The 25,353-nt window shown below is 37.1% G+C and overlaps 1 protein-coding gene across 4 annotated transcripts in view; it reads right to left on the bottom strand.

Annotated features, from left to right (window-relative positions):
• ATP8B (ATPase phospholipid transporting 8B) overlaps nucleotides 1-25,353 on the bottom strand; it is a 940,482-nt gene that overhangs the window by 42,415 nt on the left and 872,714 nt on the right. For all 4 annotated transcript variants that reach the window (XM_067137969.2, XM_067137971.2, XM_067137970.2 and 1 more), the window contains 2 exons: nucleotides 14,872-15,003; nucleotides 1,958-2,106 (listed from right to left, as the gene is read on the bottom strand). In XM_067137969.2, coding sequence (XP_066994070.1) covers nucleotides 1,958-2,106; nucleotides 14,872-15,003 — 281 coding nt within the window. The remainder of the gene's footprint in view (nucleotides 1-1,957; nucleotides 2,107-14,871; nucleotides 15,004-25,353) is intronic.

Genomic DNA, 25,353 nt, shown 5'->3' with positions numbered 1-25,353 from the left:
TTATACTTTCCTCCTCAATGCATCCTTCTGGGTTTAATAAATCTTTAAAGTACTCCTTCCAGATTCCTTTGAGTTTTCCCTTTTCCCTGCACTTCATTTCCATTTTTATCTACCATTATAACATCTTCCCTCATGTCTTTCCTCCTACTCTTGACCATTCCATACAGTACTTTTTAATTTCCTTTTCCTATTACCTATTCCTGCTTGTCTGATATTATCGGTACCAATGTGGAAAACTACTACCTTCTCCTTTCCCTCTTCCTTCCATTCTACTTTCCCTTAACACTTGCCTTAACCTAATTTCTATAACACTCTACCATGGTTCCCTTTCCTCCATACACTTTCCCCACATGCCTAACAATGGAGTCCTCTATAACCAAACTCTCAACCCCACCCACCTCATTTGATCCCCTTCCCACCTGATCACCTCCATTTTTGAGACAGCTGCAGAACCTATTCCCTCTCATGACCCTGTTTCACCCTCCCTTTCCTATCCTCTACTCTACATTTTCCTTTCCTCCTACCTCTGCAAAACTTCCATGTTCTTCATTCTCCCTCTGTTGTTCTCTCTGCAATGACTCATACTGATTTCTCACCAACACCTATCCCAAATTCTGTCGCTGAAGACCCATTATGTAATATAGATATACTTAAAGTCAATGTGTCAATCACAGCTGCACATATCTACCTCCGTTCATATACTGGAATTGCTATTAACAATACGATAAACCTATCAAATATACAAGTGGATACATCTTAATATATAGTAGAACCCCCATGAGAGCACTGCCCATAACGCAAGCACTGACATTCTTTATCTACATTGGACTCAAACAAGAATATAGACATACGCAAGACATATAAATCCATTCCAATGAAGTGATCTGAGCCATTATAAAGGATTTTAACACGCACTGTATACTTTAACATGTGATTTTAAGATGTGTTATGCATTTTAGAGTGTTTAATATACCTGTACTTTTTAAAAATGAGCTAATTTACACGAATTTTAGGCCTAAAAAACAAACTTGCTTTCAACCATCTAGAATGTACCATATAACCAATTTTTACTCTTAAACATGCCCAATTTGAATGCTTGACATAGTGGTTCCCCAAAACTTCTCCATTTGGAAAGGCAATTCAACCAATATTTGACTTATATAAAGGTACCAATGTACAGCTAAGGATGACTGTTCAAAAAGTCAAAACCGGTCCTGTAAGTTAATCTTATATAAATAAAATTGGTATTGATAAGGTGGAACCTTTTCTTATCTATATTACATGTTAACTATCAATATGGAAAAGAAACTAATTAATCAAGAAGACCTATTAGCTCTCAATTTCCTTCCCCTTAAAACATTATCCCACCCCTCCTGTACACTGCTCGAGGGTGACCTAACTTCATTCCTGTAGTCTATGAGAATCCTGATTATCTCCTTCAAACTCTCCAACTGTTCCCTCATACTCCTTAATGCCCGTTCACACCCACAGTCCCTACATCTTAGAAAGCTGGATAAGCACAGGAAAAGGGAAGAGACCTGTATTCATCTTTATCCTTTTGTCTCTTCCCTTTTCCTATGCTTATCCAGCTTTCTTCTTATCCTATACTTCCCACATCAAACTTGAAGATTGTTAAGATGGCCTCTTAATGTTGAAGTCCACCCCTCCCCCCAATAAAGCTGGAAAGCAGAAACAAGCTCATCGAGGGCTGAGAAAAATGAATGTACAAGAACTGTTACTGAAGAAAAAAGAGCCAATCTACAGTACTTTCAGCCAACAGTGTATGAAGATGTGGAGAATGTTCTTGTCCGTTTCTTTCAATTTCTTCCTCTTCCCACACTGACCTGTCGTGTTCTTCCTGTTTTTCTATATATGACTTCAGAAAAAGTAATATATATTAACAGAATAGGAAAACATAATCACATACCAATCATAGTGTTTTTAAATAAAACTGTACCTGAGCTGAGCGAGCCTTTGTTTCAGTCGTACTCGATCAGATAAAGTTGGTCTAACATCCACGAAATAGAACCTCCATGCCAGCACGGGGATCATAAGAACAGTCACAGTTAGCACCGTTGTGAACCAGAACGTCGCCTCACTCATTGCCTGTATAATCAGAAAAAAGTATTACTTTTTCTGAAAGTGAAGCAAGAACTCTTATCAATCAAAATACTTTATTTTCTTCATTAGCTTGATGCACTTTAACAATGAAAATTCTGTATAATAACGAGTAATCATTATACAGAATGAGACAAAACAAACAATATTGAAATTATAGCTCATCTGCCGTCTATGTTTCCCTAACAATTAAGTATTTATTTACTGTATTTGATAGTCTCACATATTGTGAATTCAATGTTGTGTTGATTTCTACAATTCTGGTTCTGAACAACAGAGGAGAAGGTATTTATCGTGGAAAATGATTTCCGGTCATACAGAGTGTGGCATCAGAATGAACCAAGTTTGCTTCATGTTAAAGAACAGTATGGAGAGCAATTTAGTAAGGAGGCACAAAATAACATAACAATGTTAACTGTAGTTGACAAGTTCAATCATACAGGAACAGCCCGGATCAGTCTCATGCCAATGAAAGGGGGCAGCAAAGCACCCAAGAACCGTTACCACAAACAAGAACCATAGACGAATTCACCAACAGGTGTTACAGTTCCCAAAGCGTAGTCTACAATGAACATCGCTGAAACTCTGAGTGACAGGTCTGTTCGGCAGAATTTTAAAGATCTGGGTAGATTTGCACACTGCACACAAGTTGCTCAGTTTCTAACAGAAAGTGATAAGCAAGCTTGATTACAGTATTGGAGAAGAGTGTGGTTCACTATGTATGAGGATCCAGATTTCCTCTGCAACATATGGTTGTATCAAAAGATAGACACCCTGTGTTTTAATGTTTGAACTCCCTGGGGTATGTTGAAAGAATCAGTTTTCAAGACAGATGACCCACTTACAAATATTCCAGAATCATGCGAGAAGGTAATCATGTTCAATAATCTTCAGAAATGTGTGGCACATGATGGTACACATTTTGAGCAAATACTGAACCACCGAAACTGAACATTTCATTGTTGTTTGTTTTGCTGCATATGGTAGTTTATGTATGAAGAGAAAAGGGTAATCCTGTTGCTTTTCCCCTTAAAAAAAAACCACTATCACCACCGCCACAATTTCAAGCAAGTTCAAGTCAATCTATTTCTATGTAAGCTGAGTGTTTGATTTTTTCCTTCTTCTTCTTCTTCTTCTTCTTCTTCTTCTGCTTCCAATTATCTGAGTTTGGCACTTTGTATGACTTTAGTCCATTTTTATTGCCAGATGCCTTTCCTGATGTCAATCCTACATGAAGGGATGTATTCACTATTACGTGTTTCTGTGGGAGTTTGCTAGTTGCTAGTGCTTAGTCCATTTCAAAAACTACCCTCTATCTTCATTTTGTGTGTTGTACATAAATGAAGACATGTATTAAGATGAACACAAACACTCCGCTCCTGAGTTAGAGGAATTAACCAGATGTGTTTAAAATCCCTGACCCTGCTGGGAATCAAACCTAAGGCCCTCTGAACCGAAATATTAACATAGCGTATGAAAGCAGCAAGGATCAAGCTGCTGCTACTCGCAGTGCAGCCAACATAGACCGTGCGGTGAAGAGTGCCTTAGATGAAGTTGTCAATTCGTCAGAATTTCTGGAAAAACCAGTGCAAGCAATAGCGAAATAAGTGATGAACATGGTATTAAAGGAGCTTGAAAAGTCATTTTCAGTAAATACCGACCTGGTAGGAATCTGAAGAAGAAATTAGAAAATGAAGACTCAGAAATTTAAAAATAAGAGAAGATTAGAGTGCTAAGTAGGAGCAGCATAGTAGGAGAAATAATGTCAGGATTTTTGATGTGCCGGAAAGTGTAAACGAAAATTGTGAATAATTAGTTCCGAATGTTTGTAAAACAGTGGGTGCTGATGTCACTGTGAATTACATGGATCGCTGCCACTGTGTAGGGCTAAAATCTCCAGAAACAACATGGCCAATCATTATTAAATCAACATCATTACCGGTAAGAAATATTCAAAAACAAAAGGCAGTTGAAAGGATCACCGACCACAATTCGCGAAAACCTCACGGTTGAGCGTTTCAGTCATTTCATTTGTTGGTCACATGAAGGAGACATTATTATTAAAAAGCCTGATGGATCAAAAATTTGTGTGTGCTGTTTAAGAGAACTTCAGAGTGCATGAGTTTCAAGACCAACACAGTTTAAAATTGTTGGATACTTGTCATCTTGTTCATAAGTCCCAATTCAAATTATTCTGCTTTTATCTATCCTCTAATTTTCTTTGCTTAGCTGCCTTGTTAATTTCAATTTTGTATTTCATTCAGTTAGCATGATTCCAATTTGACTAAATTCTTACAAAATTTACACTATTGCTTAACGAATTAAAATCCATTGGTAAAATTCACATGAAAATTAACTTCCTGAATTTAATCAATTGTTTTCAGGTTCTAGCTTACCACAACAAAGCTCAAATCATAATTTTATTGGTAATCTTTAAATTTTTTTAAGCAAGTTGACAATGTTTACCACTGATATCATTCATCCCTATGACAATAGTAACTGTTTTCTGCATTGGAGTGCCGCCCCCTACCCCGACCTAATCTTCAGCCTCAGCTAACAGCAGATATTCTTAGAGTGGCCTTCAGTACCCAGAAGACTGTATTGCACATAGTTCACTTAAATGTTCAGTCTCTCGGTGTTCAAACAAAGATGGATGAGAAAAAGCGGATTTCAGCACACTGTAAGTGGATATTATTTCAATGAGTGAAACTTGGCTCAAAAGTAAACATAACTAAAGTAATTTCAACCTACTGGGGTACTGACTCCATCAAATTCATGATAAATACATGTGTAGTTATAAGTTTTGAGAAAGATAGAATAATTTAACCCTACAGTGTTATTGGGAGAGGTATTTACTGGTGGCATAGTCTGACATTTCCGAATGTAAGCTTATAGCTCACCGAAGTTGTTCTTTGTACTATTCTTATTTCATTCTAATCTTCCTGTATGGGATGGAACACGTGTCAGACCTGTATCTCTCAAGGTGAAACAGAGTGCTGGTAACATTTACTCTCCAGAATATTCCATTTAGCACTTGTTGCAAACCTATAATATGGAAGTGTACTGAGTACGTAATCCAATCACATATATTCCGTGTGGCACGCACTCAGGAAAGTGTTTAAGTCACAAACCAGTTATTACTCCTTACCATTTGATCGAACAACAAGATAAGTTACGTGTCTGTCACTAAATTGAACATTTATTCTGATCTATGCAAAGCGTATTCTAATTTAACTTTGTCAGTTTCAGCTTTTTCGATGATATAACTTGAAGAGAATAAACCAGGTTATGGATATTTCCTTTCCGTACATTTCAACATGGACAAGAGGATAAGAAGAGGACCGCCCTTAATTCAGCGTGGGACTATGTGGAATTCATATTCACATTTCAGAGTGCAGTTCTAACATGTAGGCGCTTTGCCATGTTGTTTTTTTTTGCTAGTGGCTTTACGTTGCACCAACACAGATAGATCTTATGGTGCCAATGGGACAGGAAAGGCCTAGAAGTTGGAAGAAAGCGACCGTGGCCTTAATTAAGGTACAGCCCCAGCATTTGCATGGTGTGAAAATGGGAAACCACGGAAAACCATCTTCAGGGCTGCCGACAGTGGGATTCGAACCCACCATCCCCCGGATGCAAGCTCACAACCGCGTGTCCCTAACCGCCATGTTGTAAGAGATGAGCATGATTACCATGGATTAGGAGAGGAGACCATCTGAGAATCATCAGTAAACTTAAGTACCATTTATAACTTACAATCTGTTCATCTGTGGTAAAATATTATGATACTTCTTCTTAAAGTAACATTTTTTATTAATTTATCAGTATTTACAATATTTTCACATTTCATCTTACCCAGGTGCTGTGTGTGTGTGTGTGTGTGTGTGTGTGCGCGCGCGCGTTTGGCTAGCTGCTTTACTACAAGTCATTAACCTCATTTTTGGTCCGTATTGACGACAATGATTACATACAATTTACAAAATATTTGTTTAATGTTAACCTAGTCAATACTTACAATACCATATTTTGTGGTTAAATAATTATAAAAAATAGAAAGATCGTGAACGTGTTTCGCCCTACTTAATGGGCATCATCAGCACAATAATAATTACAAATAATTACAATTAAGACTGTTTACAATTATTGGTTATATAAAATGGAATGAGACGTTGTGATGTTAAAAGTTATTTTCAATATCATGATTAAAAAGTTTGACGTGAATGTTACAAACACAAGTTAAAACTATTGTAGTACAATTTTACAATATTGTCTAAAAAACATATATTTATATTGGTGAGAAGTTTTTTAATCAGCATTCGTCTGGAATTGAAATGGATCCTGTTCTTTTAACTTTTTGGTGAAAGTCAATATTATTGTCGTATTAACCACCAAGTAGATTTGAAGAATAAAGTATGTATAAAACTTATGTTCCTATTGTAGAAAATTAGATCAGGAATGAACATTTGGGGTTTCTTCTTGAGTTAAATTGGTTAAAACACATTCAGGTGAGAATGTGTTAAAATGGAATACGTTGAGATTTTTTTCCGATGTACTAGTTGGAATATTTATCACTATAACAGTAGTCTTTCCATTTGTTGTGTAAATCTCAATGGTTAGAATGTTGATAAACTGCAAAGAAATATAAAAACGCATTTAATGTGTATGTATAAATAATGGATGTGATTGTATAGTGTTATGGGTTACGTAAAAATGGATACTTACTCGAATGCCGTAGAGTGTCTCTCTTGTTCTGTTATTAGTGTTAGTCTGACTGGCGTTCCTGCTACGCGTATTGTATGGGTGTGGCTGAGGGAGGGAAGAATTGGGCGGAGTAATACGTATTGGTATCGGTACGGGAGGGGGATTATTCGGAGGGGGAATTGTAGGTTTAGTATTCGGGGGGATAGATGGAGTTGTTGAATTGGCAAATTTAATATATGCAGAATTTTCTTTTGATTTGGGATAACTGTTTTCAATAACTTAGGTATTAATGTGTATAAAGAACTCTCAATCTCCGTGTCGTCATTAAGGTTGCGGTCAATGTTTTATCCAGATAAATATAAATATTTTCTAATTCATTTAGTAGTTTTCCGTTGTTAGTATTCCTTATTATTGTCAGATCTTTTTCTATTGAGGTAAAATAGTGGCCCGTTTCCTTCATGTGTGTACTCATAGCGGAATATTTGTTATGTTTATCGGCATTGAAATGTTCCATATATCTTGTAATAAAACTTTGCCCAGTCTGGCCAACGTATGAATAACCACACTGCGAACATGTCAACCTGTATACTCCTGAATTTAAATACTTGCTGTTATTATTATTATTTATTTTATTATAATTAGAATGTTGTTATACCTATTCCCAAGAAAGCCGGTGCTGACATGTGTGAAAACTACCGCACCATTAGTTTAGTATCTCATGCCTGCAAAATTTTAACACGTATTATTTACAGAAGAATGGAAAAACAAGTTGAAGCTGAGTTGGGAGAAGATCAATTTGGCTTCAGGAGAAATGTAGGAACACGTGAAGCAATCCTGACTTTACGTCTGATCTTAGAGGATCGAATCAAGAAGGACAAGCCCACGTACATGGCATTCGTAGATCTAGAAAAGGCATTCGATAATGTTGATTGGAAAAAGCTATTTATGATTCTGAGGATGATAGGGATCAGATACCGAGAACGAAGAATTATCTACAACCTGTATAAAAATCAGTCTGCAGTGATAAGAATCGAGGGCTTTGAAAAAGAAGCAGCAATCCAGAAAGGAGTGAGGCAAGGCTGCAGTTTGTCCCCTCTCCTTTTCAATGTTTACATAGAACAGGCAGTAAAGGAAATCAAAGAGAAATTTGGAAAGGGAATCACAGTCCAAGGAGAGGAAATCAAAACCTTGAGATTTGCCGATGATATTGTTATTCTATCTGAGACTGCAGAAGATCTCGAGAAGTTGCTGAATGGTATGGATGAAGTCTTGGGTAAGGAGTACAAGATGAAAATAAATAAGTCCAAAACAAAAGTAATGGAGTGCAGTCGAACAAAGGCAGGTGATGTAGCAAATATTAGATTAGGAAACGAAGTCTTAAAGGAAGTAGATGAATATTGTTACTTGAGTAGTAAAGTAACTAACGATGGCAGAAGTAAGGAGGACATAAAATGCAGACTAGCACAAGCAAGGAAGAGCTTTCTTAAGAAAAGAAATTTGCTCACTTCAAACATTGATATCGGAATTAGAAAGATGTTTTTGAAGACTTTCGTGTGGAGCGTGGCATTGTATGGAAGTGAAACATGGACGATAACTAGCTCAGAAAGAAAGAGAATAGAAGCTTTTGAAATGTGGTGTTACAGAAGAATGCTGAAGGTGAGATGGATAGATCGAATCACAAATGAAGAGATACTGAATCGAATTGGTGAGAGGAGATCGATTTGGCTAAATTTGACGAGAAGAAGAGATAGAATGATAGGACACATCTTAAGACACCCAGGACTTGTTCAGTTGGTTTTTGAAGGAAGTGTAAGTGGTAAGAACGGTAGGGGTAGACCACGGTATGAATATGACAAACAGATTAGAGCAGATGTAGGATGCAATAGTTACGTAGAAATGAAAAGGTTGGCACAGGATAGGGTGGCATGGAGGGCTGCATCAAACCAGTCTATGGACTGATGACTCAAACAACACAACAATTAAAAAGTATGTTCTGTGTAGTATTGGCTGTTCTGTAAGCTACGTTTATATTATACTTGCTGAAGGTATTAGTAATTTGGTGAATAATTGGGCTATTATATGTGAAAACGGCATGTTTATATCTGTTGGGCCTATCTGGTTTGAGGTTAGTGGATAGCTTGTTTTTTATTTTATATATCAGACGGTTTATCATTTCAATTTTGTATCCATTGGTTACTGCAAGATTCCTTATGTAATTTAATTCAGTTTTCAAATTTACGGGAGATAAGGGGATTCTTAAGGCTCGATATATTAGGCTGTAAAAAAGATGCCTGTTTTTGCGATCCAGGATGTAATTGCATAAGGAATCTTGCAGTAACCAATGGATACAAAATTGAAATGATAAACCGTCTGATATATAAATTAAAAAATAAGCTATCCACTAACCTCAAACCAGATAGGCCCAACAGACATAAACATGCCGTTTTCACATATAATAGCCCAACTATTCACCAAATTACTAATACCTTCAGCAAGTATACTATAAACGTAGCTTACAGAACAACCAATACTACACAGAACATACTTTAATTATAATAAAATAAATAATAATAATAACAACAGCAAGTATTTAAGTTCAGGAGTATACAGGTTGACATGTTCGCAGTGTGGTTATTCATACGTTGGCCAGACTGGGCAAAGTTTTATTACAAGATATATGGAACATTTCAATGCCGATAAACATAACAAATATTCCGCTATGAGTACACACATGAAGGAAACGGGCCACCATTTTACCTCAATAGAAAAAGATCTGACAATAATAAGGAATACTAACAACGGAAAACTACTAAATGAATTAGAAAATATTTATATTTATCTGGATAAAACATTGACCGCAACCTTAATGACGATACGGAGATTAAGAGTTCTTTATACACATTAATACCTAAGTTATTGAAAACAGTTATCCCAAATCAAAATAAAATTCTGCATATATTAAAAGTTGCCAATTCAACAACTCCATCTACCCCCCCGAATACTAAACCTACAATTCCCCCTCTGAATAATCCCCCTCCCGTACCGATACCAATACGTATTACTCCGCCCAATTCTTCCCTCCCTCAGCCACACCTATACAATACGCGTAGCAGGAATGCCAGTCAGACTAACACTAATAACAGAACAAGAGAGACACTCCACGGCATTCGAGTAAGTATCCATTTTTACGTAACCCATAACACTATACAATCACATCCATTATTTATACATACACATTAAATGCGTTTTTATATTTCTTTGCAGTTTATCAACATTCTAACCATTGAGATTTACACAACAAATGGGAAGACCACTGTTATAGTGATAAATATTCCAACTAGTACATCGAAAAAAATTTTCAACGTATATTCCATTTTAACGTATTCTCACCTGAACGTGTTTTAACCAATTTAACTCAAGAAGAAACACCAAATGTTCATTCCTGATCTAATTTTCTACAATAGGAACAAATGTTTTATACATAATTTATTCTTCAAATCTGCGTGGTGGTTAACTCGACAATAATATTGACTTTCACCAAAAAGTTAAAAGAAGAGGATCCATTTCAATTCCAGATGAATGCCGATTAAAAAACTTCTCACCAATATAAATATATATTTTTTAGACAATATTGTAAAATTGTACTACAATAGTTTTAACTTGTGTTTGTAACATTCACGTCAAACTTTTTAATCATGATATTGAAAATAACTTTTAACATCACAACGTCTCATTCCAATTTTATATAACCAATAATTGTAAACAGTCTTAATTGTAATTATTTGTTTTAAGGTTATCCATTGTGCTGATGATGCCCATTAAGTAGGGCGAAACATGTTCACGATCTTTCTATTTTTTATAATTATTTAACCACAAAATGTGGTATTGTAAGTATTGACTAGGTTAACATTAAATGAATATTTTGTAAATTTTATGTAATAATAGCTGCTTTACGTTGTACCGATACAGATAGGTCTTATGGTGACGATGGGATAGAAAAGGGCTAGGAGTGGGAAGGAAGAAACCGTGGCCTTAATTAAGGTACAGTCCCAGTATTTGACCGGTGTAAAAATGGGAAACCACGCAAAACCATCTTCAGGGCTGCCGACAGTGGGGTTTGAACCCACTATCTCCTGGATGCAAGCTCGCAGCTGTGCGCCCCTAACCACATGAACAACTTGCCCGGTCTGTACAGATCAAATAAATACTTTTGTAACATGAAGGTTATGAAGAAAGTTTTTGGATTTCAAGGACTCATCAAATTCCTATATTTACTTCTCAATTTGCACTGAATTCCATCATCATAGGACTATTCCAGATAACTAACAAGACATGTAGTGGTTTATCCCCAGATTAATCTGGTTTGTCCTGTTAGTTCAATCCTTTTCTTTTGAGATTTCCACAAGCACCAACAAATGATGAAGATTTAAAAATGATAAGATTACACAGACGACATAAGCAGATGATTTGCACCAAAGAGGTTCAACCCAGTTATATTCTTGATGTTTGACCATCGAGTGGGAACTGTCCATGATCTCTCATGCCAGGAACATTTCCAAGAATGATCATTTTTCTATGCTGTCAATCCCCAGTTGTATAGTATGACCAAAGGACTGTAAAACTCTTTGTTCATATATTGATGATGATTTGATTCTGAGCTTGAGTTGGTTAATAATGGAATCAATGGTGGGAATTGTTGTCCAAGGTATGCAAGGTATATTCTTTTGCAGCACCACATTTCAAAATAATTGTTCTTCTTCAGGTCTGTAGCACTGAAAATATCAGACTGGATATTACACTTATTTTCAGTGGTAAGGGGACAAGGCAATCCTTCCATAAATGGGACAAATTTGTCATTATGTTTTTGGTCATAGCTGTTATTCTCTTAACCACAGCAGCACAACTACCTGAACTCAAAATTGCTGAACCAAGGTACAGCATTTCTAAGACGTTCTCCAATTCTTTGAAGATGTCTGTGCTGGATAATTTCTTGGCTCTACCAACAATCATTATTTTGGTCTTGTTCATGTTAATGTATAGTCCCATTTGGGTACTGATATTTTTGCCATGAGGAGTGAACTCAGCCATTTTTGTCTCATCAATGGCAATGAGTGCAGTATCACGTGCATAATGCAAGGCTGGACATTTTTCTTATCACCAACAGAAGATCTGCCATCCCATTCCTGAAGTGCAGCTCTCATGATGTATTCATAATAGATATTGAAGAGCATGGGTGACAGAAAACAGCCTTTACAGATACCTTTCTGGCTCATGAAATTCCCAGACAGTTTTTCATTATAGCCGAGTTGGCTTCATACAAGTTCCTTTATCAGCCAAACCAGATGTGCAGGAACACCCATTTCCAACACCACTTGCCACATTTTATCCCACTGAACACAGTTAAAGGTTTTCCGATAGTCCAAAAGATGATGATGATGATGATGATGATGATGATGATGATGATGATGATGATAACAGGAAGTTGAAATTTTCTGGGTTCTTCTTTTTTTTCCAATCAAATGACAGATGTTTAATATCTGTTCTTGTGTGCCTTTACCTCAGACAAATCCAGCTTGTTCAGGAAGGATTTGTGAAAAAGGAAAGCTTGAAGCCTCTCTTTAAGTATGTACAATAGGATCTTGCTTGCTTTTGAAATTACAGCTAAGGTCCTGCAACTGTCATATATATTTAATTTAATTTCAAATTATATGGCCGGCAGGTAGGAGAGGGGATGGTATACGTACAATTTCTAATCACTAGATTGCATAAGTTACAAATTTCATTATGGTCTGTATTGCTAAATTTCGACCTGGCTGCGTTTAAGTTTTTTAGTTCTTATTTCAGTAACTGTCAGCAGCATGTAACAATAAACGACAAGGTCTCTAAATGGAAAATGAAACTTAGTGGTGCCCTACAGGCCAGTATTCTAGGGCCCTTACTTTTCTGTATTTATATCAATGACATACCATTAGTGATAGGAAATAACACACACCACCTTTATGCTGACGATCTACAAATTTATCGACACTGCAAGACTTCAGACTCAGATGAAACAATACAAGATATTAACAATGACCTCCGATGACTCAGTATATATGTACAACGAAATTCTCTTATACTAAACTCCACAAAATCTCAGGCAATCATAATTGGATCACGAAAATTACTGAGCTGCTCAAACAATGTCACAATCCCGCCTATCCTACTGAATGGTAACATTATTCCCTACAGTAAAATGGTTAAAAAGCTCGGAATAATTATGAATGAAACACTTGATTGGTCTGATCACACTAAAGAAATACGTAAAAATATTTTTGGAGTGCTTCACCCTTTTAAACGGCAGAAGGATGCATTTCCATTTGAGCTAAAGGCCAAACTAATACAGATACTGGTTCTCCCTATTCTTAATTATTGTGATGTTGTTTTAGTTGACATGATGAGAGAAGAAACACTTAAACTTCAATGAGCACTGAATTCCTGTCTGCGATTTATTTACAATATTGGGTACGATGTTTATATCACCCCATATATCAGGCTCTCTCATGGCTGAAGCCTGATAAACGACAGCAGCTACACATGTTAACGATGGTGTTTAGAGTGTTAGCTGAAAATCAGCCACTGTATATTTCTTCTAAATTCACCTTTCTCTCCTCATGTCAGAACTTAAATACACGTTCGAGATCCTTTGTTTCTATTCCAGTGCACCGCACTAATAAAATTAATAGATCATTTGTGGTGACCGGTGCCAGACTATGGAATTCTCTGCCAGCTCAGGTCAGAGAAACTAGCTCTTTGTCAAGATTTAAGGTCGCCTGCCGAGACTACCTGCTGAGGACAGCTGACTGAATGGTTGAAGTATGAATGTGTGCGTGCCTGAGGATTAGTCATTTTGATGAGTTTTTAATATTAATTTGTTTTATATTAATTTAGTTAGTAATTCATTTAATTCGTTTCCATTTCTATTAATTTTTTGTTTTAACTAGACCTTATATTAAGTATCTTAGTATTTTATTTAAGATTTTGAGTAGAATGTGGTTAAGTGTAAGAGAGGGCCTCAAGCCCTAACTTCGGCACTGTAAAAAAAAAAGTAGAGAAAGGTCCGCCTATTCAGTACCATTAGTGGACGTTTCTCTACCCTTCGATAGCACTAGATTGCATGCCAAAAGCCTGGATTAAATTCCAAACCTCTCCACAGTGCTCATATGGGGTAAGGGCATATGATGTTGATGGTGATTCGTTCGTCGAATGGAGACTTAAAGCTTTGAGCAGACCCCCTGGTGTTATTCAACAGGAGTAGGCTATGTGCTGGCACTGGGTTTCACCGTCTCCCTTCCTACTATCATATGTCATGTCATTCATTTCATCTCATTTCATTAATATTCCATATATTTTATCAAAATTATTATTAAAATACAATTCACTTCTCATGCAGATACAAACCCTGTGAATATCCACAAGAAACATTATATTTATAGGTTCAACTGTTAATGAGAAATGTGTACCTGTGAGGAACTTATACAATACCATGTACTAATTCTTCTCTTTTGAGCAACTGTACATAATACTGTCAATATCCTGCAACTAGTGGATATTAAAACAGGGATAAAGATTTTTAGCAGATTCTCAAAGATTTTAGAGAATCAATGGGACATTTCATTGCATTCATGCCAATATCTTCCATCTCTCTAAGACATCAATGAAAATTTTGTTTCTTTCCTCAACTATTTTCTTTAAATCATGACCTCAACCATTAATAAAAGATAACTCAAAGCTATTTCTTCCTCAACTTCGCTAATACAGGACTGCAGAACACAACTACAGCAGTTTGAACTTTAGCCTTCTGAATTTATTTTTATAGGAAATAACTGACCTTTCAACCTTGGTAGTAGAAATTAATGTAATGATTTCCATACTGCATCACTCAATTCTGGTACACCAATTTTAAAATCATAATCATCTGCTGAATATAAAACATGTTATCAAATAACTTTGGGAAGTTACAATTACAAATAAAAAAATTTGATGTATCCTTTGAACACAGTATGAACATACCTTACTGAGGGAACCCACATAACTTCCACCTATCACATAATTGTAGAAGTACTGCAGTACAAAATACCAGACCAGAGAGCCCCATACAGTGATGTGATTAAAAATGGTCCAGTAAGAAGTATCCAGAGCAATCTGTAAGAAATGTATTAATAAAACGAACTTAGTAAGACAATACAGTACTTGTTTTTATAACAACAACTGGATTATAATATTTCTTATCATATTTCACTGATTTTTCTTTTTTTCTTTGTAACATCTGAAGTCATCACTCCCCAGTTTCGACTCAGTTAATTTATAACTGTCAGGTTCGGTTCTTCAGTCAATCAAAACTAATTTTGAGTAATAAATTTATAAACTACCTGAAAAAAAAAATATATGGTAACAGTATTATACTTGAAAAAGCACAGAATGTAATGTGTTGAAAAACAAACAAACAAACAAACAAACAAACAAACAAACAAACAAACAAACAAACAAGGAGAGAAAAAAAACCTAACAGTAAAAATACAGCATGTGATTGACCCAACCAGGGCGAGGGGCGTGGCGCAGCAAAAGGTCAACGGACTGGCTAGCCAGCTGGACTAGCGTCAATGACAGAGCAATGGTTTTTAAACACATTACATTCTACGTCTGAATGGAAAGAAAAGAGGACTTCATTAAGATAAGTTCCAGATTTCAAATTCATAAATATTTAAACATAAATAAATGTTTACACATTCCTAAATATTTGAGTGTGATTTAACAGAATCTGAGGATGTTCTTTCAAGAATGAAAAAGTCATTCTAATTTAAATAAGTTATTTCTTTTTCAAGTATAATACTGTTACCATACATTTTTCTTTTTCAAGTAGTTTATAAATTTATTACTCAAAATTAGTTTTGGCAGACTGAAGAACCTAAGAGTTATAAATTCACTGACTGGCAAAAAGAGACAAAATTAACATACAAATGAAAAGTGGCCATGATTGGTAAGGCGTAAAATCTATATGGTCTGACACCATGGTTAGTTGGTTTGAGTCCCATTGGACGAAAATATATTCACTGTCAGAATGTTGACCAGCAGGGTAGGAGAGGTGGTGGTATACAATTTATAATCACTAGACTGCATGCTAAAAGCCTGGATTCAATTTCCAACTTCACCACCGCATTCATATGAGGTGAGGATATACGACGGACGCTGCTGATGGGGATTCCTCTGTCGGATGTGGGCGTAAATCTTTCAGCACCCCCATGGTGCTATTTGACAGGAGTAGACTATGTGCTAGTAGCAGGTTTCACCCTCTCCCTTCCTACTATCACATGTCATGTTATTCATTTCATCTTATCAACTCCTCAGATGAGGTGGTTGTCAGGAAGGGAATTCGGTCATAAAAACTTGCTACGAAAATTCATTCTACCTCATATCTGACCCGTAGAGAAACAGGATAAGGGTTGGACACACACACAAATGACAAGTGGTACATGTCAAGTTTATAAGTAAACTACAAATTCTATTGCTAATCCTGTTGCTGCTAATATTGTGATATATGAAGTTTTACCTTTTATAACAATTCTGAGCCTCTGAATGTCATGAACAAAAAAAGTAACTTTATGGTGTAATTGTTGATGTAACCCCCAGAGAATCAAGAGAGAAGTACAAGATGTAAATCCACTCTACAAACATAGAGATAACCAATAATATTGTTCTTGGTTTTACGTCCCACTGACACCTTTTACAGATTTTGGAGTTCTTTTATGTGCTAGTGAATCTACTGGCACAAAGCCAACATATCTGAACACTTCCAAACACCAGTGGACTAAGGCAAGATTAAATCTGCCATCTTGGGGAGAGATGAACACTCGGTATCTGAGGACCTTTATTATAACTGCCATTTTCTGGGGTATGATTATAACTCTGATGTCTCTCTGATATCTTCTTGTTTCTTCTGAAGTGCCAGCCATAAGTCACACGCAGTCTCTAGAGCATGATTACAACCTTCTGTCCAAACTATCCTGGAGTTTTCAAAAGCATATACAGTATAGGCTAGAGTCAGTAAAATTCATCAATATTTTTGGTGCCAAAGTACAATGCAACACATGGTCAGCTGAGCTTAGGGCATGATATTGATAAGTAAAGATATCCTCAATGCATCAGTGAGCACTGAGGAAACTGCTCCTGATGGACACCAGCACTGTTCTGAGTCCATATGGAGAATTGGTCTCACATCCTCACCAAGCTCCCACCAAATGATGTACTCAGTGAGCGAGCAAATTGGTTTTGCGGTTAGAGTCGCACAGCTGTGAGCTTGCATTCGGGAGATGGTGATTTTGAATCCTACAGTCGGCAGGCCTGAAGATTGTTTTCCATTCTTTACCATTTTCACACCAGGCAAATGCTGGGGCTGTACCTCCATTAAGGTCATGGCCACTACCTTCCCAATCCTTGCATCACCAAAAACCTTTGATGTGTTAGTGCGACATTAAACCACTAGCAAAAAAAAAAAAAAAAAAAAAAAAAAGTACTCGGTGAGAATATGTATGCCACATATCAGTTGCTAAGTCTTGGCCATGCTCTTTCTGTAGAAATATGGGGCATTGAAGTAGATCCAAAAGAATTAGATGTACGTAATAAGTAATAAATTCTGTAAAATAATAAGGGGTCTTCCAGAATGTACACCTAATAGTGGAGTTAGAAGACTATGTGAAGGTATCAGCATTCAAGCAGATATTGGTCGGAAAGTAGTAAAATACTGGTTAAGATTAAGAAGAGGAGATGGGAGGGAAATATTGAATTTAGCATACCAACACCAGATGAAACATTTAAATGATGAGTATTGGCTAACAAAGTGAAAAGGATGCTCGACAGAATAGGAATGGTTGCAAGTGATAAAAATCATTGTTATCCGTATTGAAGATACTGAATGTAGGATGCTAAAAGGTTTGTTTTATCACCTATTCAAAGAGATTTAAAACAAAGACTAGAAATTCAGCAAGAAAGAAATGATTAGTTCACCACAAGTCAGTATCTTAGAAGAGAAAGTGAGGGTAATAAGAAGTAAGGAAGAAGTACGGCTGCCGGGCTGAGTGGCTCAGACGGATGTGGAGCTGGCCTTCTGACCCAAACATGGCAGGTTCGATCCTGGCTCAGTCTGGTGGTATTTCAAGGTACTCAAATATGTCAGTCTCGTGTCGGTAGATTTACTGGCACGTAAAAGAACTCCTGCGGGACTAAATTCCGGCACCTCGGTGTCTCCAAAAACCGTAAAAGTAGTTAGTGGAACGTAAAGCCAATAACATTATTATTAAAGAAGTAAGGATACAGATGGATTTTTTAACAAGATAGGAAACAAACAGGTGAAACAATTAATGGCCAAAAATGGAGATTTGTACCTTTGTTGAGAGCTGGATTGCACCAGGATATGAAGTGCATGTAAAAGGTTTTAAAACATACATTGTATAGCAAGATAAGACATAGGAGAGCTCATACAGGGAGATATCCTGGTGGAATCTAACCTTAATAAGGGAGGAAATACAGGAGAAACTCATAGAAACAGCAATAGAAGCAGAACTTTGGGTAAAAATAAAGACTAATCAGAAGGGAAAAATAAGCTTATGTCTTGGTTTTGTCTAGAGATGGGCAAAAGATGACAACAGTTATTTTGTAACTGTTCTGGACTCAGAACTGTTCTTAAAATGAACAGTGTTCCATATCGCCTGCACTCCAGTGAGATTGGTCTAGCAACATCCTGTTCTGAAATAACAAATGTTCCGTATCACCTGCACTCCAGCAGTATTGGTCTGGCAACATCATGTTCCGAAATAACAGTGTTTCCTATTGCCTGCACTCCGGCAGGATTGGTCTAGCAATGCCACAGTCTAGGTGTTCAAGAACCTCGCAAGCACTAGTGGTTGACTGATTGTTCCAACTATGGGAGAACCTGAGTGCTAGTTCTCTGCACTGTTTTTGATGTTATTTGAAACTACAGTAGTCATTGGGTGCAATGAACAGCAGTGGATACTGAGCAACCAGAGAAGGGAATCTACAAAATATGAATATGTAAGAAGCACGTGTCTTCGCCATCAATTCGGCGGATAGCAAATTCACAGTAAGTATCCACGACATGATACTGATTAATTATTAATCTTTGTTCTTTTAATTCTCACCGTGTTTAAGCATGTACATCGTCAACTACCACTATTTTTTACCATGGTTTATGGCTTTTTGTGTTGTGCTACCTACAGCAATTTGTAAATTACAGTTGTTAGAAGATATCTTAACAATAATGTATAAATACTGTTAATGAGTAAAGGTAACTGTGTAACAGGCTTATATTATTCAATGTAGATTTCTTACTCCTCAGATTCAACTTTGCCTAAAAAGTCTCTATGTTATCACATCAGCTAAATTTGCTCTGAATTCCTGCGATCATACCCATATTGCTCCTAGTACTTTCTAGATAAAGACAGATACCAGTTTACCTTGTTTAGGCTCAACTACCCTAAAGCACATCCAATTAAAACAAAGCATGAAACTCGCAATGAGGAAAAGATTTTGGAATTAGCACACGTGAATATGAGGTTCATTGATATTTTCTAATTGCCCCACCTCCTAAACCCAGGACTGTTATTTGGAACATAGTGTCCCCTTCAAAAGTGGAAATAATTTATTAAGAGAGAATGATTTATTTCATCAGTGAGTTGAAACATTATTTCGATCGCCAGGAGGGTGAGATTTTACACTCCCGTGCTAGCGTGAACAAGCCGCCTGCGAACCGGTTTTCCCAACCTACCAAGAGAACGAGGAAGCAGGGTGAAATTCCTGTTAGGTGTCCTTCAGACACATGTGTGTGGGTGCCACGTGATCGGGCGGGCAGCGTGATTATAATCGATCAATAATTGCAAGGTCGTGTGACGTGAAACTAGGGCAGCCAATAAAAATGACAACCTTCACAGGAATGCAACAGATCCACCAATCAGATATAATCAAGAGGCACACCTCCGTCTTAAGACAGTGAATTTATGGTAATTCCAAAGGAAATTTTATAGAGGGTTTTTACTTCTAAACACTTGATTTGAGGGTTACTCTGAATGCAGCTACGGTCGAGACTGGACGTCGTTTGCTTTACTGGGAGACTTTGCTTTAGAGAAGGCACTGAGGACTGAATAAACTGCAATTCAGGCATTTGAAAAACTTCTCTACGATTTATTTATGACTGTCATAAGATAAGTGTCCATCTCCAAATTATTAAACATCGCGTGTGTATCCTGGACTATTGCTAAGACTTTTATGAGTTTCAGCTTTTCTACGAGAACTCAGAAGAAGGAAGGTCGTTGGTTCGAGCTCGCTTCAAGATGGCTATCCCTTTCCGAGATGAATCCTACTGTTTCCTGTGCACCTTCATCTCCTCCATGAGTCACTAATTATGTAAGGCGTCGGACATGGGCAAGACTTTGTTCGATGGAAGGTGATGTGACCACGTACTAGGTCATCAGCCAGAATCCAGTTAACACCAGCCACATGAGTATTCTTTAAGAATTCATCTTTCTATCTTTCTGTAAAATGTCTGTAAAACGTAGCCTTACCTTATTCATTTAGATTTTCTATTAGTTTAGCAGTAGTTTGACTTTTCATTCTTCTTTCCTCGGTGGGAGGTAGTTTGTGCTCTGGAATGAATGTGTATTCGGTTCTATTAGTTAGAGATAAGAGTGAATGTCATCGAGAGAGACCTCAACTGTCCTAAAAATTTAAGACGGCAGGAGAAATAAAAGTAAATGACCTCCGCGTTAATCTTGAATGATTTTGAAATAGTTTGAAAATTAATTGAGACAGATTAGGACAGTGTTCTAGTGTTTTTCTAAGTGTCAAATTTCATTCTACGATTATACGACATTTCTATGGACTTTAGTTCGTTTAGAGTCATCTGAATAATTTCGTACGATAGCTTTGCAAGTGTGATTAGGCACGGTCAATAAATATAATAATAATAATAATAATAATAATAATAATAATAATGAGTAAAAATAATTAAACCTAATTACGGGCTAAAATTTGAATAAGGTCATGGGTTTAATGTTGGTTTGTTCTTGGAAAGAATTATCGTGTGCTCACTTTATGTAAAGTAGGCCTGGAACATGGCATCCTCCGGACGGAGTAATGATGAATTATACGTATATTTTACTGTGCTATTAATTTGATTATGACTTGCAGATGGACATTATATTTTGTGTGATAATTTATGCATCCATTAGAGTCATTTTTGGAAGAAATGTGTCACTGGACATGATTTCTTTGAGCTTGAGTGCAGATTAATCGAGAGCCACGATATAGTAGGAGAATAAGAATAAATGCCGCAACTCATGTACCGTAAGCGCGTATTCTAATATTTTGACCTGTGCTGTAGGTATTTTACTTGCTTTTTTTTTTTTTTTTTTTGCTATGGGCTTTACGTCGCACCGACACAGATAGGTCTTATGGCGACGATGGGATAGGAAAGGCCTAGGAGTTGGAAGGAAGCGGCCGTGGCCTTAATTAAGGTACAGCCCCAGCATTTGCCTGGTGTGAAAATGGGAAACCACGGAAAACCATTTTCAGGGCTGCCGATAGTGGGATTCGAATCTACTATCTCCCGGATGCAAGCTCACAGCCGCACGCCTCTACGCGCACGGCCAACTCGCCCGGTCTTGCTTATTTTGAGTGATTTCTATTTAAAGGATCCCCTTGAACATCATTGTATAATTAATTTCTGCATAAAAGTGATAACCTCAACTATCACGTCTTAGATCGATACCTGGAATATACATGATATTGTCATCTAGAGAATGATTTCCCTAATTTGGAATAAATCCAAAATTTAATAATAATGGGTTAGTGTTCGTGTAAATAATATTGTAATATTGTCGTGTACCTATGTGTGAATGTGTGATGTGTGATTTGATTATATTCTGTGTTTTGTGAATTTTCTTGAATGGTTTTATGATGATGTTCTCCACTGCGCGAATCAAATTTTGACCGATTTACGTTATTTTCGCGTGTCCGTGATTTGATGAATTATGAATCTTTAGAAGATTTTATTATAATTTAAGGTAGATTAGGATCTAATTCACTAAAATAAATTGAATAAGAGAAGGCAACGTCCGTGGATTGATGTCACGAGGCTGAATTTTTAGTTATTGTACAGTCACTTATTGCATAACAGCGAGTAACGTTTAGGTTGATATGAGATCAAATAAGAATTAATTATGAGAAGTTCAGTCACTTAATAATTATAAAAATTAATGGATTGATGAAGGGAAAGTCTAAGGAAGACTTATTAACCACAATTTCTTGAATTAAACATTTTTCAATAATTTTAATAAGGGAAAGAAAATGATCATTTTCTTGTAGAATTAAGTGAGATCCAGAAGGAATATTTTAATTTAAGGAATTTAATTATCATTATTGGAGAGAGTGATACCAGATAGTATTTTGATTTTCAATTCAGTTTATAGTAAATTAATGATCCCTATTATTATTATTATTATTATTATTATTACAGACAAGAACATTCGTTGAGCTTTAATTTGATCAAGATTCCTTATAGACGATAGCACGAGGAGAAGAGATTTTCAAGAATTAGTCCCAGATTTTGTAAATTTAATTGTTTATTGGAAGAGTGATAGTTTTTAATAAATGTATAAACCTATTTTAGCTTCTTTTAATTTGTCGCTAGTCCTTCATCTATTCCTGCCTTTAAAATTTTCTGCACAGCCGATAAGCGAATGGTCTACCTCTGAGACTCTCGCTCACCGGCGAGCTGAGCCCGGCATGATGGGGGCAATAGTATATTTCTGGAAAAGAAACAACTGGAACTGTTCCACAAAAAGAACAACTTCACCCATCTCTAATTTTGTCTATAGCCCTCCTGAAGGCGAATAAAGATTTCTTCCTTGAGTTGGCAACTGAAATAAAGAGATTAAGGAATATGTATGAAGATGTACTGTAGGTAATATACACATGGGGGTCTTTAATGTAAGGGTTGCACACTGAAAACCAGTGTATTGTAAAGAAGAAGAGGAAATAGTAGTTTAAAATATAGAGAAAGTCAAGATGAAGGGTGTAGTAGCTATGGCAAAAAACATTACTAGAACTATATGGTACTGAAGAGTTGTATATTTTGAATGGGTAGTGGCCAGAAAATGGAAGGGCTAACTTAATGATTATAACATAAATGGGAGGAAGTGCTCTAGATCTAGTGCTATGTTAAAGGGAGGCATTACCACTCATCAAAAGGGTAACAGTTGAAAGCCAGGCAGAATCTCATCATTTACCACCATAGGAGATATTCTTTTCTTTGTGCTTGTTTGAGCATCTAGTAATGAAAAATGTTGTTTTTTTCACGTCAGCTAGCACTTCGGATTTTAAAATTGTGTATATAACTTATTATACAATGTTTTGTGAATAAAAAATCTGATGGTCTACTAAGCAAGTACAGTTTTCTAAAATACTATTATACAGTGTACAACAAAAAAGACACACAAGGAAGGAATTGTCCGATGGCGATAAAAATTGGTGGATGTGAGGAACAGACATAGAAAAACAAACGATCAAAAGTGCAGAACAATCTAATGATTTATTGCAGAGTTAGAGGGTTACAAAGTGAGGACGTCAATAAGGTGTTGGTCCACCCCTGGCCGGGATGCAAGCTGTCACTCAACGTGGCATAGACTGATAAAGTTCCCAGATAGTGTCCTGCGGAATTTTGTGCCAAATGGTCTCCAACTATTGGGCTAAATCGGCGATATTCCGGGATGTTCGCAATCGCCTTCCCATGAGAGATCCGACGACCGAGCTGGCCAAGGAAGGATAGGGCAAGCTTGAAGACAGTTCATAGCAACATGTCCCATGTGCAGCCGGCCATTATTCTGTTGGAAAGAAAGGCCTGGATATCGCTGAAGGAATGGTAACACAACTGGCCGTAGAATGTCATCAACATACCGCTGTGCTGTCAGTGTGCCAGGAATGACTACCAGAGGGGTCCGGCTATCAAAGGAGATGGCACCCTGGACCATCATCCCCTGTTGTGGGGCTTTGTGGCATGCGATAGTCAAGGCAGGATCCTCATGCTGGCCTGGATGTCTCCAAACACGTCTGCGGTTGTCGTCAGGACACTGTAGGACACGTGACTAAAGACAGTCAGTGCAGTTCCACGTTGCTCGAGCGCGGCACCACTGTAATCTGGCTTGACGGTGAACAGGCGTGAGTGATAAGCAGCGTAATGGGCGGTGCGAGCGCAAATTCCTCTCGCTCAGGCGTCTGTTGATGGTCATGGTGAACACGTGTGCGGGTCACACGCTGGATTGTTGATAACGATGACTTCGGTGCTGTGATTGCTGTTCTGACAATCACTCTGTCTGCCCATGCTGTTGTGGCCCTCAGTCGACCACTGCCGTCCGATGAAGCCTGCCGTTGCTGACCCATGTTTGCCAGCATCGTCTGATCGCCGCATCACTTCGACCCAAATGTCCAGCGACAGCTCGATTCGACCAACCAGCTTCTTTCAATCCGATCGCACGACCTCTTTCAAACTCTGACATCTGCTTGTAATGAGCACGAATCCTTCAGCATGGCATTCTCACAGCCGATGTTAAGATAGTGCAGTCGAATGCAACAGCTACTTTGAGCATACACTTCAGAATCACACCTTATATACACCTGATGCATGCACAGTTCAGATGCACGGGAACTCCCGCTATTCATTCATTCGACACAAAACTTTAATCACTTGCATATTCGGTGCGTATGTCTTTGCATATGTAATTTCCTTACAATCGGACAACACCTTCCCGATGCATCGGTTTTTGTTATTGAGTGTATTTACCCTATTTTGATCATGTAACATGTGCACTGCAATTACAAAATAACAATAATGAAAATTATGTAAAAACTGATAATTGTTCAATAATAATAATAATAATAATAATAATAATAATAATAATAATAATAATAATAATAATAATAATAATAATAATAACAACAACAACAACAACAACGAAAATGGAGCTCTTACAAAATTTTATTTATATATTTTTATGTGACGACAGTGGCTCGGAAGGCAATGTCAGCGAAGATACTCAAAGTGGAGACGATATTGAATTTTATGAAACAATGGAAGTATATTGATATCATCATCATCACTTTACAGCTCCAGTTTCCCAGGTACTGTTGGCGAGCCTCTTCCATTCTGTCTTATTGAGATATATTCTGTTGTTTATGATGTCCTCCAGCGTCCTTCCCCGATCTGCAATGTTCATCTTTACGATGTCCATCCAGTGGGTTCTTGGTCTTCCCACCATCTGTTTCCCTGCCACATGTCTCTCCAAGTTAACATATGCTGTCGTTGTTGGCTCCATCATCATTACATGCCCAAACCACCTCAGTCTGGACATGCTGACCTGATCTAACAATTATGTCTCAATCCCAGCTTCCTTCCTAACCACATCATTCCTTAACTTGTCCAGTTTGGTT

The sequence above is a fragment of the Anabrus simplex genome, chromosome 1, assembly GCF_040414725.1.
Source record: "Anabrus simplex isolate iqAnaSimp1 chromosome 1, ASM4041472v1, whole genome shotgun sequence".
Taxonomy (NCBI): domain Eukaryota; kingdom Metazoa; phylum Arthropoda; class Insecta; order Orthoptera; family Tettigoniidae; genus Anabrus; species Anabrus simplex.
This window is presented reverse-complemented; position numbering and strand designations above follow the sequence as displayed.